At 40.8% G+C, this 18,257-nt stretch overlaps 2 protein-coding genes across 5 annotated transcripts in view; one reads left to right on the top strand and one right to left on the bottom strand.

Moving 5' to 3' along the window:
- The window catches only part of LOC139411359 (phosphorylase b kinase regulatory subunit beta-like), an 81,911-nt gene extending 68,204 nt beyond the window's left edge, over positions 1-13,707 (bottom strand). For 2 of the 4 annotated variants that reach the window (XM_071157631.1, XM_071157632.1), the window contains exons 1-4: positions 13,593-13,703; positions 12,210-12,313; positions 10,417-10,503; positions 1,718-1,856 (exon numbers count right to left, since the gene is read on the bottom strand). In XM_071157631.1, the coding sequence (XP_071013732.1) occupies positions 1,718-1,856; positions 10,417-10,503; positions 12,210-12,264 (281 nt within the window). In that variant the 5' untranslated portion in view covers positions 12,265-12,313; positions 13,593-13,703. Of the gene's footprint in view, positions 1-1,717; positions 1,857-10,416; positions 10,504-12,209; positions 12,314-13,592 lie in introns of all 4 variants that reach the window. The other 2 variants (XM_071157629.1, XM_071157630.1) reach the window with 1 other exon arrangement.
- The window catches only part of LOC139411360 (T-cell immunomodulatory protein-like), a 110,604-nt gene continuing 106,054 nt past the window's right edge, over positions 13,708-18,257 (top strand). Inside the window, exons 1-6 of the mRNA XM_071157633.1 lie at positions 13,708-14,136; positions 15,347-15,431; positions 15,643-15,782; positions 15,919-15,970; positions 16,114-16,191; positions 16,409-16,503. Coding sequence (XP_071013734.1) covers positions 13,959-14,136; positions 15,347-15,431; positions 15,643-15,782; positions 15,919-15,970; positions 16,114-16,191; positions 16,409-16,503 — 628 coding nt within the window. The 5' untranslated portion in view covers positions 13,708-13,958. The remainder of the gene's footprint in view (positions 14,137-15,346; positions 15,432-15,642; positions 15,783-15,918; positions 15,971-16,113; positions 16,192-16,408; positions 16,504-18,257) is intronic.

Genomic DNA, 18,257 nt, shown 5'->3' with positions numbered 1-18,257 from the left:
GAACGTAATTGAAGATTTATGATAAAAACATCCTAAAGATTGATTCTATACTTAGTTTGAAATGTTTCTACGACCTGTAATATAACTTTTTGAACTTTTCGTCCGACGTTCGGCTGGATCTGCATGAGCGTTTGGATTTGTGCACTAAACGCCCAAACAAAAGTAGCTACTTGGACATAAATAATGGACATTATCGAACAAATCAAACATTTATTGTGGAACTAGGATTCCTGGGAGTGGATTCTGATGAAGACCATCAAAGGTAAGGGAATATTTCAATTGTTATTTCTGATTTCTGTTCCGTTCTGAGTGCCGTTCTCAAATTATTGCATGGTTTGCTTTTTCCGTAAAGCTTTTTTGAAATCTGACACAGCGGTTGCATTAAGGAGAGGTATATTATAATTCCATGTGTAACATTTATGATGAGTATGTCTGTAAAATGAATGTGGCTATGCAAAATCACAGGATGTTTTTGGAACTACTGAAATGTAACGCGCCAATGTAAACTCAGATTTTTTTATATAAATATGAACTATAAACATACATGTATTGTGTAACATGAAGTCCTATGAGTGTCATCTGATGAAGATCATCAAAGGTTAGTGATTAATTTTATCTCTATTTGTGCTTTTTGTGACTCCTATCTTTGGCTGGAAAAATGGCTGTCTTTTTCTGTGGCTTCGTGGTGACCTAACAATCATTTGTTGTGCTTTCGCTGTAAAGCTTATTTGAAATCGGACACTGTGGTGGGATTAACAACAAGATTACCTTTAAAATGGTATAAGACACATGTATGTTTGAGGAATTTTAATTATGAAATTTCTGTTGTTTTGAATTTGGCGCCCTGCACTTTCACTGGCTGTTGTCATATCGATCCCGTTAACGGGATTGCTGCCCTAAGAAGTTTTAATCATAGCCTCAATTTTGTCCCGCACATTGAATATAGTTGCGGAGAGTCCCTGTAATCCTAGATTCCGATCATTCAGGTGAGAAAAAACATTGCACAGATAGGCCAGTCGTGTGAGAAACTCGTCACCATGCAAGCAGTCAGACAAGTGAAAATGATGGTCAGTAAAGAAAACTTTAAGCTCGTATCTCAATTTTTAAAAACGGGTCAATACTTTGCCCCTTGAAAACCAGCTTGTAAAAACATTAAATGGTCGCTGCCCATATCATTGCATAGTGTTGAAACTACACAAGAGTTCAGGGGCCTTGCTTTAACAAAGTTAACCATTTTCACTGTAGTGTCCAAAACATCTTTCAAGAGGTCAGTCATTCCCTTGGCAGCAAGAGCCTCTCGGTGGATGCTGCAGTGTACCCAAGTGGCGTCGGGAGCAACTGCTTGCTCGTTACCACTTTACTTCCCAGTTTGGGAATACCTGATCTACACTGATGGAAGCGGATTCAGCAAGCGACATCAATAAGATATCATAGCTTTCCCTAGGTCAGTCTATGTCATGGAAAGAGCAGGTGTTCCTAATGTTTTGTGCACTCAGTGCAGTCTGGATGCTCTATTAAGTGGGCAGCAGCAGTACGCAGCACCCCCTTGGCATTACAAAAGCCGTCTGCTTTGATTAAGAATATTGGTCCCTGGCGGAGCCCATTAACTAAGGTTGTACTAGATGAATTATTAAGATCAACTTTAAAATGTACAGTGATCTAAGGTGGCTGTGGATACAGTGTGTGTGTGTGTGTGTGTGTGTGTGTGTGTTGTCACCTGTAAGCTAGACCCAGGGCCCAGGAACTGGCTGCACAATACAAGGAGTCCCGCACCTTGGCTTCCTTGCAGCTGGAGCATGTCTTGGTAGGGAAGAGGCCAGTGGTCGGGCTCTGGTAGTTCAGAATGGTGGTCTTCACTAGAGAGAGAGAAACAAGAGAGCGACAGGGTGATCCCTCAGGCTTTCAACTATATTTTTGTTGTGTGAAATATTGTACAACAGCTGATGAAACAAACATTGACCAGTGTTCTCTCCTGATAGTTGCTGGTTAGAAATGCAATCTACACAGGACCTTCGAATCAGCCTGTTTGCGTGGGCGAGAGTTTAGGCTTGCCTGGTGACCGTGCGGTAAATTGGTTAGAGAGAGTTACAAACCTCTCTGACAGTTTTAAGCTTTCTCCTGCCCACTCAGACCACTCCCAGACAGTCATAGCTAAATTCTTGATTGATAAATAGTTTTTTGTCCATTGTAGTGGAAAACTATTACAGTAAGGTACTTAATTGTTACCCAGAAATGACTTGATATAAAAATGGCTACATTGGGCCATTAACATTGTTGGTTGTTGCAAATTGTGAAATGGAATGGAATATAAAGGTATGTTAAACAGCTGTATGTTGTGTAGTTATTGTTGTAAAACCAGACATCCTTACAAGGTGTGTTACTGCACATGTGAAGGTGGCAATAACTTCAGTCTTCAGGTCATATACATTCCAGAGTTACATACATGTTTATCTTCATGGAAATCCTCTAAATATTATTTAGCTTAAATAAAGTCACACTAAAACAGAAGGCCTGGAATCACAGGAATGTATCTGTCACCGCACCACCCTCTACCCCTCCAGATGAATAATCTGTCTGAACAGGGTACTTCATTTTTCATCACCACATTATGCCAGAGCAAATGAAGGGAACATCCATTCTGCCAGATCGTTTGTTAAAGAGAGTCCGGGTCAATTCAAAGAGACAATGTCAGCATAGCCGGGATAAAGAGGCAATGGAGGGAATTAAGCAGAATATTAATAAACCCTTCAGTAACTCGGCAGTGAAAATTACTTTGACCCCAGAGGCTGCTTGGGAAAAAAACACAAACGGACAGTGCTTCTTCTGGCCAATTTCATATGTTAGCCAGAGTTAAAAAGTATTGGGGCTTCCCCTGGCATTGTGAATGTAAAAAGAAAGCTGATTGAAAAATTGCTGTGTTATTTCCCGCCATTTCTCCCCACATGCTCTGGACAATGTTATTTTGTTTCCAACGATACTTCCTTGTAATACTATGATATTGCTAGTCCATTAAAATATGTGCTTGGTAATATAAATAATAAACGCCAGAATTGGAAACACCAACCTATTTCTCCTCACCACTGTCTCACCAACACTGTGAACTAGCTTCTAGTGAGCGTGTACCAGTAGATTCACAGATTATTTTTTTTTTTTTAAGTTCTTCAACCGGTTGTTCAAAACAGCACCATTTCTGTTTTCTTGCTGAACACGGCCCAGGTCAGATGTGTAAGATTACGGCCGTATGGCCCTGTGATTTTGTCTGGTTATTATAGTATTGGCCAATGTATTATTTTGTACTTTCTTTCAACACATTTTCATAATTTATCATCACCAGTAGGCTATTGTAAATAACCTCAGGATCCAGTCTTCTCGTCATCTGCACTGTTTAATAAATACCACCTATTTTGACCTCGGCAAATCCGACCCCGACGCCATCTTGCTCCTTCCGTCTTATAGGCAGAAACTCACACAGGATGTACCAGTGACGAGAACCATTCAACGCTGGTCCGACCAATCGGAAGCTACGCTTAAAGATTGTTTTGATCACGCGGACTGGAATATGTCCTGGTCAGCCTCAGAGAACAACATCGACCTATACGCTGACTCGGTGAGTGCATTTATAAAGAAGTGCATTGGAGATGTTGTACCCACTGACTATTAAAACCTACCCTAACCAGAAACCGTGGATGGAAAGAGGCATTCGCCCAAAACTGAAAGCGCGATCCGATCCACCACATTTATCCATGGAAAGAGGTCTGGGAATATATCTGAATATTGACAGTGTAGCTATTCCCTCCGCAAGGCAATCAAACAAGCGAAATGCCAGTACAGGGACAAGGTGGAGTCGCAATTCAAAAACTCAGACAAGAGACGTATGTGGCCGGGTCTACAGTCAATCACAGACTACAAAAAGAAATCCGGCCATGTCACGACACCGACGTCATGCTGCCAGACAAACAAAATACCTTCTTTGCCCGCTTTGAGGATAATACAGTGCCACCGTCGCAGCCCGCTAACAAGGACTGCGTCCCCCCCATCTCCTTCTCCGTGGCTGATGTGAGTAAAACATTTAAACATATTAACCCACACAAGGCTGCTGGCCCAGACGGCATCCCTAGCCGCGTCCTCAAAGCATGCACAGACCAGCTGGCTGGTGTGTTTACGGACATATTCAAACGCTCACTATCCTAGTCTGCTGTCCCCACATACTTCAAAATGTCTCCCATTGTTCCTGTACCCAAGAAGGCAAAGACAAATGAACTAAATGACTACTGCCCCGTAGCACTCACTTCTGTCATCATGAAGTGCTTTGAGAGACTAGTCAAGGATCGTATCACCTCCACCTTACCGGCCACCCTAGACCCACTTCAATTTGCATACAACCCCAACAAGTCCACAGACAACGCAATCGTCATACATCGTACTGCACACTGTCTTATCCCATCTGGACAAAATGAATACCTATGGAAGAATGCTGTTCATTGACTACAGCTCAACATTCAACACCATAGTACCCTCCAAGTTCATCATCAAGCTGGAGGCACTGGGTCTCAACCCCGCCCTGTGCAATTGGGTCCTGGACTTTCTAACGGGCTGCCCCCAGGTGGTGAAGGTAGGAAACAACATCTCCACTTCGCTGACCCTCAACACTGGGGCCCCAGAAGGGTGTGTGCTCAGCCCCCTCCTGTACTCCCTGTTCACCCATGACTGTGTGGCCATGCACGCCTCCAACTCAATCATCAAATTCACAGACGACACAACAGTAGTGGGCTTGATTACCAACAAGATTACTAAATTACCAACGAGACGGCCTACAGGGAGGAGGTGAGGGAACTCGGAGTGTGGTGTCAGGAAAACAACCTCTCACTCAAAGTCAACAAAACAAAGGAGATGATCGTGGACTTCAGGAAACAGCAGAGGCAGCAGCACCCCCCCCCCCCCCCCCCCCCCCCACCCACCCACCCACCCACCCACCTACAGCACCCGATGTCACAAGAAGGCCAAAAAGATCATCAAGGACATCAACCACCTGAGCCACTGCCTGTTCACACCGCTACCATCCAAAAGGCAAGGTCAGTACAGGTACATCAAAGCTGGGACCGAGAGACTGTATGACAGCTTCTATCTCAAGGCCATCAGACTGCTAAACTGCCATCATTAACTCAGAGAGGCTGCTGCCTACACTGAGACACAATCACTGGCCACTTTAATAAATGGATAACTAGTCACGTCATACAATGCACTCTAAATAATGGCACTTTAATAATGTTTATATATCTTACATTACTCATAATCACATATATGCTGTATTTTATCCCATCTATTGCACTTTGCCTATGCCGCTCGGCCATCACTCATCCATATACTTACATGTACATATTCTCATTCACCCCTTTAGATTTGTATGCATTAGGTAGTTGTTGGGGAATTGTTTGAATACTTGTTAGATATTACCGCATTGTCGGAACTAGAAGCACAAGCCTTTTGCTACACTCGCATTAACATCTGCTAACCATGTGTATGTGACAAATACAATTTGATTTGATTTGATCCTCTGACTCTTCGACTCAACTGTTTCTGCTCCAAGCCCAGCTAACTCGGCTGCTGGGTCCATAAATTTAACCTACATTGACTCACTTTTCTCACATTCAATCTCTGCTTTAGATTTGGAAAAGGCAATATAATGAATTTGGAGGCACATCAGAAGAAAAATGGCACCTTAGTAAGACTCCTCTGTATCAAAACCACAGTAAAATATGTTATTATTCTCTAACTCCAAAAGACACAACAGCACTCTAGATGCAAATAAACTGAGGTTGGAGTTGCTCAGTCTCATATGATGATATTATCATCCATCAACCTAATGTCCCACTAAATCAACAGCTAACGCTGTTTCTTAGAATGGGCCATTCCTCTGCTCCCAGACAGTGAGTGAAAGAAAGAAAGAGGTAAAAGAGACCTCCACAACAAAACATAAAGCTTGTTTTAACATTTCTTAATCTCCCCGAGCCAGTGTCAGATACGAGCCCTATGCCTCCACTATAATCAAGTGTGAGAATGAAATAAGAGGCACTGGAGTGTGGCCACATTACCACATAAATAAGAAACCCGAGGCCCACACAGGAGAAAAAGAAGACAGAACTGTGAGGGACAGTGATGTCCCTAATGTCTTTTGCTCAGGAATGATAGGGAATAAGTCCACACTGCATCCTAAGAGCATGTAATGCCACTGGCTTTACAATTGCACTTTTTTGGTAGAAAATGGAAATCGAATCATCATTTCATTACCTCTGAGGCCAAAAAGAAGGTATTCATCCACTGGCCTGTGCATTGGCGATAACAACTGCTGCTATGCTCCCTGCTAAAATTAAGCAAGCACATTCAACTGCTATGTCCAGACCACAAAATTAAGCAACATTTCAACATATTGTTATCTCACAGAGAACGTTTCTGAGAGAGCAACAGGGGGCTTGATGCATGTTATTGTTGCAGTACTCTTTCATTCATTGCTAGTAGAACAAATCACTCACAACCTCACCTAGAGCAATCTAAAGCTTTCTGAACTTTGACCAATCTGACGGAGCAGAAAAGGGAATGGGAAAAGCACTGTGTAAAATATTACTAAAATATAGTCTACACCACAAAAAGTGTGCTGTCACATTATTGCAAAAGCTAAAATTGCATCCGTTTACCTTGGAGAACAAAACATGCACCAAACATATAAAAGCTACAGGGGTAACATGAATACAAAATTCATGAGTAATGAGTGGGATTCACTTTCATCCAGGGAGCCCAGGTGGTGGGAAACACTGATATGTTGTTCTCTTTAGGGATGTCTGTCACCATGACTTCACACTGCAGGACTGGTTTCAGATGAGGGACCAGTTGCTCCCCTACTGTCTTTCACTTGGCTGCTTTTCCTGTAGCATCCTCATTTCAACCTAGACAGCCTGTGAAACAACCCTCACTTCGGGGAAACCTTTTTTCATCAACATTTCACAAGTATGCTGTCTTTTCTCTACAGCTGTCTCATACTAGCCTACGGGGTGGATACAAAAATAATACAACCCTCTGGATTTTCAAACATCAAGCATGACACCATATTGATAAAGTTTGCTCCCCAAAAAACATGGGCAATATCTGATAACTCGCTGAAGTATCTTTGTCGCCTGTCTTCAGTAGAACAAACATTTATTTTTCCTTTATAGGCTCACAACATAAAACATAATAGAAGCTGTATTGCCCTTGAAAAGTAAATTGGTTTTGAACATAGGTATAGCATTTAGACCACAGCCCCAGGTCACAGCAAAGCACAGATCACAATAGACTACATTCTATCCTTCATAAAATTACAATGTAATGCAATACACTTCCTCTGTTTCCACACTGAGCAAAGGGTGTCCTGCCTTTAATGAAGAAAGTCATGAAATCTGTTGCCATGCTGTATCCATGCACCCCCTGTCATCAACACAACTGACCAATGGGGTGTGACATGTCTGCCAATGGTGCGGTAACTTGTGAAAATGGCGTGACCTGACTCAGACAGACTCAGATTAGAGCCCATGGGCTCTATTTTCGGGTAGTGTTAAGGCAGCGCTAGTATCAAATGCACGTTAGTTTGAAATTTCCCAATGGCTATTTCCAGCCCTAACGCCAGGTTTGTCAATTTATGGTCTTGAAAATCCGCTTGCTGACGGTCAGATGGGCGGAGTGGAAATATTTGAGGTGTGTCCTTAAAAACATGATCCAAAGTGCTAATTTCAGGCAGTGCCGACCAATCAAAAGCTGTTTTTAACAAAAGTACCAAGAAATTGGGGAGAAAGGGGAAGTAAAAACATTTTAAAAATATATATATATAATTTTTTTTTTTTAAGTAGCCTAACGTGCTTTTGGTACCTGTATACTTCGTATTTAGAAACATTAAAAAAACAAAACATTTTTTTAACATTAAGTTATTTAATTAAAAACCCTCCCCTCCTCAATTAAGTTTATTTTTTGTCTGCCCAATGCAATCGCGAAGTAGATAAAGGATTTGGCTCCTGAGACCGCTTGGAAATAAATCTTAATCGCCAAAGCTTAGTCACCAAAGCTTTATTATATCAAAAAAATAGAATCAAACTTTATTTGTCACCTCTGCCGAATACAACATTACTGTGAAATGCTTACTTACAAGCCCTTAACCAACAGTGCAGTTCAAGAAAGAGTTAAGAAAATATTTACCAAATATACTAAAAGTTAAAAACATATAAAAGTAGCACAATAAAATAACAATAACAAGGCTATATACAGGGGATACCGGTACAGAGTCAATGTGCGGGGGCATCGGTTAGTGGAGGTAATTTGTGTAGAAGTGTAAAAAAAAAAAAAGGAGGGAGGTTGTCAATGTAAATAATCCGGTGGCCATTTGATTACCTGTTCAGCAGCCTTATGGCTTGGGGGTAGAATCTGTTAAGAAGCCTTTTGGTCCTAGACTTGGCGCACCGGTACCGCTTGCCGTGCGGTAGCAGAGAAAACAGTCTGTGACTTGGGTGACTGGAGTCTCTGACTATTGTTTGGGCTTCCTCTGACACCGCCTAGTATATATGTCCTGGATGGCAGGAAGCTTGGCCCCAGTGATGTACTGGGATGTACGCACTACCCTCTGTAGCGCCTTACGGTCAGATGCCGCGCAGTTACCATACCAGGCGGTTATGCAACCAGTCAGAATGCTCTCGATGGTGCAGCTGTAGAACGTTTTGAGGATCTGGGGACCCATGCCAAATCTTTTCAGTCTTCTGAGGGGGAAAAGGTGTTGTCGTGCCCTCTTCACGGCTGTCTTGGTGTGTTTGGACCATGATAGTTTGTTGGTGATGTGGACACCAAGTAACTTGAAACTCTCGACCCGCTTCTCTTCAGCCCCGTCGATGTTAATGGGGGCCTGTTCGGCCCGCCTTTTCCTGTAGTCCACGATCAGCTCCTTTGTCTTGCTCACATTGAGGGACAGGTTGTTGTCCTGGCACCACACTGCCTGTCTCATCGTTGTCAGTGATCAGGCCTACCACTGTTGTGTCATCAGCAAATTAATGATGATGTTGGAGTCGTGTTTGGCCACGCAGTCGTGAACAGGGAGTACAGGACGGGACTAAGCACACACCCCTGAAGGCCCCCAGTGTTGAGCATAGCAGACATGTTGTTGACCACCCTTACCACCTGGGGGCAGCCCATCAGGAAGTCCAGGATCCCGATGCAGAGGGAGGTGTTTAGTCCCAGGGTCCTTAGCTTAGTGTTGAGCTTCGTGGGCACTATGGTGTTGAACGCTGAGCTGTAGTCAATGAACAGCATTCTCACATAGGTGAGAATTGCGTCATCTGCGGATCTGTTGGGGCGGTATGCGAATTGGAGTGGGTCTCGGGTATCTGGGAGGATGCTGTTGATGTGAGCCATGACCAGCCTTTCAAAGCACTTCATGGCTACCGACGTGAGTGCTACAGGGCAGTAATCATACATCAAGTTAGAGAGGAGTAAAACACTTTTATCTATGCATTGTAGGCAGGACCACATTATTTTAGCCATGCAGGTCCCGCTTTAGATTTTTGGATGTGCGTAAAACCCTCCATATTCTGTGTTGTTTTAATATTATATGCCCACGGAGAGAAATTATGGTGCCTGTAAGTGTGACATTTTAAAACAAGTTGTTTCTTTGTTTAGTTAAGAATTTGATTAGAATCATTAGTTCTCTTTTTAGGCCTTATCAATAATGAATTTAATATTGCTTAATGACAACGTTTGGCACGTCCATGCTCAGCCATAATACAATTTGCAGTAGGCCTCGCCTCTATATCAGTGGGAATGCTATTGAAGCCATGCAATTACTCAGAACACTGTGGACTGCAAATGGGTTCAAGTTAACCTATTGAGGAAAGATGGGATAGTTCTATATTTTGTTATTTTGTTTCTGTAAGCTATTTAAAAAACTATAACGGACTAACATTGATATTGGAGTTGTTACCAAGGCAATACATAAAAGTCTGTAAATACACAACCTGAAGCAACACATATTTTGCCATGGAGCACATTCTGATTGGGCCAGTGAGGGGCCAAGCCTCAACTTGTTTATTTGTCAAAACCCAGACCTTTCGTGGCAACACCAACAAATTGCGCCAATAATTGTGATAGTGAAAACAGCTCAAATATTTCTAACACATCCCTGAAACAATAGCGCTACCACCTGCACTTAGATTTACCATTGCGTCAGCTTTGTTAAAATAGAGCCCTAAGAGTAACATACCAAATGAAATCCATATTTCAAACCTAAATACTGTAAAGCTACACCCCCTAGAAGTAGACGAATAAGCTCGAAAGGACCCCACCTTTGAGGACGTCTTCAAAACAAGGATTTTAAATAGTAAGTACTTTAATCACAATCACAGTGCTTACCCGCATTGTAGTAGCGGTCAAGTTTCTCCCATAGTGGCTCATCCTCCCGGTGGAGAATGGAGAGCTTGAGAGGTTCATAGATGGAGCCTGAGGAGAGATACAAAACACAATTCTTGACAGAACATTCATTGTTGAGCTAGAGCTCATTTGGAGGTAATTTGTTCATGTCTCAGGTGCCTCAATGGTACTTTCCGACACACTCTGGAGACACACACTACAGTAACTATATGTCAAATTAAGACTCCCATCAGCACTTGGGGAGTATTAGGCTGTAAGACTGATGCCACAAAGGTTCCTAGTTATCAGCACTTCTATCACACATCTTCAGAAACAAATGTATTTAGACCTAAATGCTAAACATATTTTACAGAATGGTTTTAGATAATGAAGACTAACTACACATGGGATTGAAGAGCAACATCCTAAACACATTGTCAAAGTAAATCAGTATCATTCATTTTTTGTGATTTCCGTCAGAATACAATGAACAGTCCAAGTCACACAAAAACCACAATGCATTGACGCATGCAATCACGACATGGCCCCATTTCCAACTCACATTTAGTCACTGTAAATATCAAAACAAGCCTCCAGCAAGAAGTGTGATTTCATACGCTGAGCACAAATTTAAAATATAATGGAACTTGCCACCATTTCAAGCTTTCTTCAGAACCAAGTGAATTTCAGGGGAGCCCCATCTGTTGGACCACTATTTCAGACAAATTTTATTTTGGAGTGATTTACATTTTAATGGGATCGACCTTGGGTCAATACCTTAGGTACTGAAAAATCCACATTTCCAGTGAAATTACCATAATTTCCATCAGCTTTTAAGTAGTAGGGACAAAGCCATCACTTTTCAAGATAACTCTGCAGAGGCAGTGTGAGGCTAATATGCAAATTAAAGGTTTTTATTTCATTTCTACTGCATAGAAACATGGATCGAAGTCTGTGGTTGTTGGAAAATATTGTGTGATTAACTTCACTGAGAGAGTTCAATATTTGTTAATACTAGGCTTATGAATTGAATACTGGTTAGTATCATTTTCTATTTCCATTCAACAGTATATTGGTTGTACTACATTTGGTGGTAACCCTAGGGAGAGACTGTCAATCATAGGTGCAGCAAAAAAAAGTGAATTATGACGACAACTTGATTACCTGGATAATTTTTAGATACAGTAGTGTATACCCAATTGTATCTCACAAAATCTACCCCATGTATTGAATGCAGCCTATATCCAAGACTGGTATATTGGTATAGCATCCTGACCAAGCCACGTAGACAGTAGTAATAAAAGTGTATTACAGCATTATCAGCATATCATACCATTCACCTGAAGAAAACTGAACAAAGCAGGATGGTAGCAGCTTCATTTGGGAGGACAGGCTTGTGGTAAATCCTGAATCGGAATGGTTTCCATGTGTTTGATGCCATTCCATTTGCTCCGTTTTAGCCATTATTATGAGCCATCCTCCCCTCAGCACCCTCCACTGAAACTGACATATGATACTAGGGTGGTATAGTAGTACAAAACTCTGGCTGGCAAGATTAATCATTGAAATGTATAATTTGGAGTGATGTCATCCTGCTAATTCTCTCATAGAATGATATACAGGCATTACACTCGATTAAATCTAGATTTAGTTCAACCTAGTTTGAAAGGCTTTGGGTTTGGAGTGCTTGTTACCTCTTTTTTAAACTTATTTTACCATGTAAGTTGACTGAGAACACATTCTCATTTACAGCAACGACCTGGAGAATAGTTACATATGCTCAATTCACTACTTACCATATCTTTTTAGTTTCCGAGGAGCTTTGGAAATCTCACATTCCGAGCTGGCCATTTTCAAAAGGTGAGGTAAAGGGCAATCGTCTCTCAGCTAAATTACAAATCTACAGCAATTCACAGGAGGGTTAGTAGAGCGGCTTAAGAAAAAAAATCAAAAATGAATCACATAGCAAGTTAATATTAGGTGGCTACAAAACAGACAACAAATGACAAAACATGAATACGCCATGTAGCCTACAATGGTCATTAAAGGATTAGCCTACTTGGAAATGATATGTTGGCATAGGATGGTTAAGATGAGTGAACTAGTAATGATGGTTTGAATTAGCTTAATGTCTGAATGTGTCTTTTTTCAAATAAAAGTTCATAAATGTCGATACATATTTTAAGGCATTCATTCGTCAAACTATAATGTTTGTATGAATGATACTCAACAAATTAAAATGATTATTATGATTATGATAAGGTATTTCTTAAATACCGTACTATTGCCTTTAATGTTGAATAAAAACATTTTTATGAAAAATTGCATGAGGCCTTTAATTGACAGCAGGCTTGATTAGTCACTGATCATAATCAAAATCAGTATATGAGTTATAAGACATGGACATAGGCAAAGCCCGCAAATGATTCCACCCCCCTCGCTCAAGGGCACATTAACAGATTTTTCACCTAGTCGGCTCGGGGATTCAAACCAGCGGCCTTTCGGTTACTGGCCCAACGTTCATAACTGCTAGGCTACCTGCCATATTTGATCGTATCTCAATATAATCAAGGTATGAAATGATTGTTATTTTCCGATATAATCTCTTTTGGCACCCCAACAAAAATGGCTGAATCTCATTGCCTACCCCTGCACTGTCTATGTGAGCAGGTTGCCATGTTGGCTAATGTAATGGCATCTAGCCTGATAAACGAGGAACATAGCCTACATCAGAGGAGGCTGGTGGGAGGACCTACATGTATATGAGGACGGGCTCATTGTAATGGCTGGAATGGTATTAAATAGAATGGAGTCAAACACAAACACATGGAAGCCACATGTTTGACTCCGTTACATGTATTCCATTCCAGCCATTAAAATGAGCCCGTCCTCCCACCAGCCTCCTCTGGCCAGCATGTACATTTATTCTCTTTCAATATGATAACATTGCTGTTTTATGTAGCCTAACACAAACGGCAAGGGTAGAGAGGCAACACCTGATGTAAAAATCTTAAAATAGCTCCAGTAGCTGCAAACTTGACCTTTCATGCTCATGCATGCCCACTGTAGTGGGCTATAGCAGGCAAGGAATTTATATAATCTGTTTCGTTGATGTTTCACTCAGGACATTCGCAGAGGTTTGCAGATAATGCAGTGTCAAGCAAGTGAATATGTCAAACCTGAACGTTTTTGTCTGGCTTTGATTTCCAGGAGTTTCCTGCCGACATCTGCCAAGCTTGACATGTTGGTTGGTTCTCTGTGTTTACTAAGTAACAGCACGTTATGACACTGCTGCAAACTAGGAAGTGCTGATGGTGTGACGTCACACCACCCATTTATTAACATGTCAATAGTCTATCTCCCTCTTGTGCCATTGATGTTCTTTACCTTTATATTTACGACTAAATAAGGCTGTCGATTGTGTTATTTTTTGACAAGTGTCAAACCCCACGAGTTTATGCTTAATGCATTTCTTGCTGTCATTTCTGCCGTAAACCAAACGCGCACTGCAGTATTCCAGTTTGTGTTGTTTGAATTGAACAACTATGAGGATATTGTTTATCAAGATTTGTATATTTACTGTGTATTTTGCAGGGCAGTATTCAGCATCTGCTCTTCAAGATGTAACAACTGACTTGTTCGGGTCTGAAAATCATGGTACTGTGGCTGCGTTTGGGGATTTCAACTCGGATAAACAGACCGATATTTTCATCATCAGAGAACGTGAGTAGCTAACGTTAGCTAGCTGGCTAGAATACTGTTCAGTGTTTTGTATTGCCTTTTCAATAGGATTCATTTCGTTAGTGAATAATATAGAAACTTTAGCTAGATACTAGATGAGACTACTTGAATGAATGACATGTGTTCCAAAAACCCATAGGATGCTAGCTAATTTAGCTAGCTAAACCAAGCTGTTGAGTGCTGTCATATTGTCTGGTAGGCAGTTAGTTAGTCATGTAGCTAACACAATTATTTACCACTGGATACAATTTGCTCTAGCCTATATTGACTAATAGGGATAGTACATAACGGGTGCCTGTCTTGGATATAGAGACAGGAAATGCAAAGCAATAAAAACAGTGATGACGTAGCAATCTATTTTCTCTGCTTGAAAAGCTGTTGGGTGTTCAATGCAATGCAATGGTGTTCAGTGTAATGACACAGTGGTGTAAAATACTTTAAAGTACTACTTAAGTTGTTTTTTTGGGGTATCTGTACTTTACTATTTATATTTTTTTGAACTTTTACTTCACTAAATTCCTAATAAAAATAATGTACTTTTTACTCCATACATTTTCCTTGACAGCCAAAAGTACTCGTTACAATTTGAATGCTTAGCAGTACAGGAAAATGGTCCAATTGACGGACTGAGAGAACGTCCATAGTCATCCCTACTGCCTCTGATCTGGCAGACTCACTAAACACAAATGCTTAGTTTGTAAATGATATCTGAGTGTTGGAGTGTGACCCTGGCTGTCAAATAATAATAATAATAATAAGGAAATTGTGTCGTCTGGTTTGCTTAATATAAGGAATTTGAGGTATAGCTTTTACTTTTTAGTTTGACAATTGACTACTTTTCCCACCACTGTACTTAAGTATATTGAAAACCAGAATTTTTTTAGACTTTTACTCAAGTAGTATTTTACTGGGTGACATTTACTTGAGTCATTTTCTAATAAGGTATCTTTACTTTTACTCAAGTATGACAATTGAGTACTTTTTCCACCTCTGGCATTACCTACATCACAAGACACAGTAGCCTAGTAACTAGAATGAAACAAAAACATAAAATGGTTATAGCTCACCAATTAATGTCTTTCAGTGAATGTGTCACTGCATTGCTGATATGGTTATGTGACTTTGCTGTGCTGAGTATGAAAGTAAGCATTTTGTGAATTTGTTTTTATTGCATATTTGATTGAACTTTTAGAATCTGAGTTGGTGATATTCTTGGCTGATCTGAAAGCCCCATACTTCAAGCCAAAAGTCCATATCCCTAAAAAGGCTTTGCCCGCGTAAGTTTCTGATCTTATTCTCTCAATTGTATTAGTGCACACACCACTTCTCATCTTGAATCATCAATAATTCCACAATGTCCTGGCAAACCCTGTGGGTTAGGGTAGATTGACACAAGAGGATTTTAGCTGTCACTGAGAAAAGCCCTATGCTATTCTTTATTGGCTTATGTCAACAGCAGGCACTCAGTGAATGTCTTTCCTCTTTCAGCAATTGTATCATAACTGGTGTTGTTCCTGGAGACTACGATGGAGATTCTCAGATGGATGTGCTTCTTACAGTTCAGCTCAAGACCAAGGCCACCTCAGACACAATGGTTTTTGTATTCTGGGGAAACAACCAAACCCTGGGTAAATTGTTGCTCTATTAGGCCTAGATTCAGGCTTGTTTGAGGCTTGTAGAACAAAAATAATGTATTCTAATACAGAAAGTTAACTTATGTTATTAAATAGCTAACTGATTAACATCTCTAATCTGGTTTTGCAGATGGGCAAGCGGACCTTAATAAGACATTTGTGGACCAACCTCTGATAATGGAGTAGGTTAAGAAAAATATAGATTACAAATCACCTGTAGCAGTTGTTTCCATGCAAGCAATACTGTTTACCTAAACTTTGTCCTTTGATCTTGCTCAAGAGTAGGGAGTTTTGACGGTTTTATAAATGAAATTATCTTACGCAGCTTCAATGGGGACATGATTCCAGACATCTTTGGGGTTTCTGCTGATTTCTCCACTGAAGTCTGCTATCTTACTGGAAGGTAAAGTGGAGATTAGAAAAGTGACCCAATGCTTTGCAGTCCCCATAAACATTGTTTTATTTTACATTATTATCCATGTCTTGACAAAACTCAATTGCAATACATTGAAATATTGTAGATGTATGCAGTGTTAAAAACAGCACCTTTGTTGGTTGGTTCTGTGTTTTTTCAGAATGTCTGCTGAGCACATGAATCATGTTGTTTTCTTTCCTCACAGGAACGCAGTGTGGCAGGCAGCTCTAAGTTCACGTGTCAAGATGCGTGTTCCTCATTCCAATGCTTTCATCGACCTAAACAAGGATTTCACCGCCGGTGAGTAGGCAAATGTCCTAAATGGTTTATTGGAACCTTGCATTGCCAGACTCAGTAATCTGGCATTACAGTAAGGCTGGATGGAAGCTAATTGGGAACGATACCAGATTAGACTAATGCAGGACATGGTGTGTGTAGTGTTGGTGTGCAATATCTTTTTCATTTCTTCAGCAAGATTGGAGTCTGTAGACTCACGTTCTACAATGGAACATAGGGACAATGTGGCATGGCAGTCTAATGGCTGTGTGATCAGTCTCTTTAGCATTAGAGTCGAGTAGTGAATTCATTCTGGGGAATTGGGCACTCTTCTGGAGCTTGGTAAGTAGATGCTTGTATATAGATGGTCAAAATCTGTGTTTCACACACTGTATACAAAAGCGAGGAAGTTGAGTCGGTTCTTGGCAGCCCATCTCCTTCTCTTCATATCTTTTTGAATTGATATGACATAGTAACTTGCTAAAGATTTCCCGTCTGTATTGGGATCAGTTTGTGGGTTACCTTGTGCTATTCAACCCTTGGAGAGAATGTCGGTCTACTAGGGCCGGTATCGCAATATTTTTTTCCCCATGGCAAAAATGAAAACACGCAGCAGACCAAATTTGAAGCACTCCAAACATTGCGTGCTATAGCTTGAAAAATATAAATAAATATGACTTCCTGAAGAAGTTAAATCCGCTTTGTGTTTTGCTTCCTTGCCGTGGGACTAATGAGTATCGCAGTACTGGTATCGTCCCGGCCCTAGGGCCTATTCTACAAGTTTCATGAGACAGCTGGGTAGATGATCTGTCAAGGCAATTATCATTTTTTATTTATATTGTGTGGAACACAAACTTTCTCCTGAGTTCCTTAAGCTCCAAACAATTGGATTAAAATATATTATAGTTAAACAATTTTCAAGTTGACTAAGAGAGAGAGGAATTCCCATTTTCCTCACCACTGAATAAATAAATTGGGCTTCTTCTTGTTTTACTGGCTTTCTCTTTTTCCACAAAATGCCATCCGACAAAAGCTGTCACTTAGACTTATGGTCCTGACGTTTTAGCTTTTTTTTTTCTCCCAGGAAGTTAAATCTCATATTAAGACAATCACAGAGACTGTTGTCGTGTCTGACCTAAGGTATCTTTTTGGGGTATTTGCTTACTGAGCTGTGACAATTTAACCAGAGCATAATCATTCATATTTAAGCTGCTAAGGGATTAGAAAGCATATTCTTTTGGACATGCCAGCCCAGCTGGAGAGAGTATCTTAAAGGTTAGCCTGTCTGTAATTTAGCAAGGAAGTCTATGTTACAGTTTGGTTTATGATTTATAAAAAAAATAAATCTGTGCTGGAGCGAGGATTGGAACTGTGGGTGTTGACCACTTTTGTAAAATGCAAGCAGGAATGTTACAACTCACAGATTCAACTAGTCAGTCAGTTTGAATGGCTGCTCGTTGCCTGCTTCTCATATTCATCTTGTGCAAGAGGCTGCTGCAAGAGACTAGAGCACCTGTCCTAGGGGGATTTTTGCCTAGGTCTACAGACAAGCTGAGCCCCGGGGCACACGTCACACTGGCAGGAGCCTGGCTCGAGTGCAGGCACCCAAACCAGGAGACTGCCATGTCGCCATGGAAACGCTTTGTTGTTTCACTGATTGTCAATCTGCAAATGTAAAAAATAATAATATATAAAAACATTCAGAGACTATACACCTGTAGAGAAAATTGCTGCTGATTAGAAATAGCACTGAAATGTACAATTATATTGTCCTCTGC

Source organism: Oncorhynchus clarkii, chromosome 6 (assembly GCF_045791955.1).
Source record: "Oncorhynchus clarkii lewisi isolate Uvic-CL-2024 chromosome 6, UVic_Ocla_1.0, whole genome shotgun sequence".
Classification (NCBI taxonomy): Eukaryota; Metazoa; Chordata; class Actinopteri; order Salmoniformes; family Salmonidae; genus Oncorhynchus; species Oncorhynchus clarkii.
Note: the sequence above shows the minus strand (reverse complement) of the source record. Positions and strands in the feature narration are given on the sequence as shown.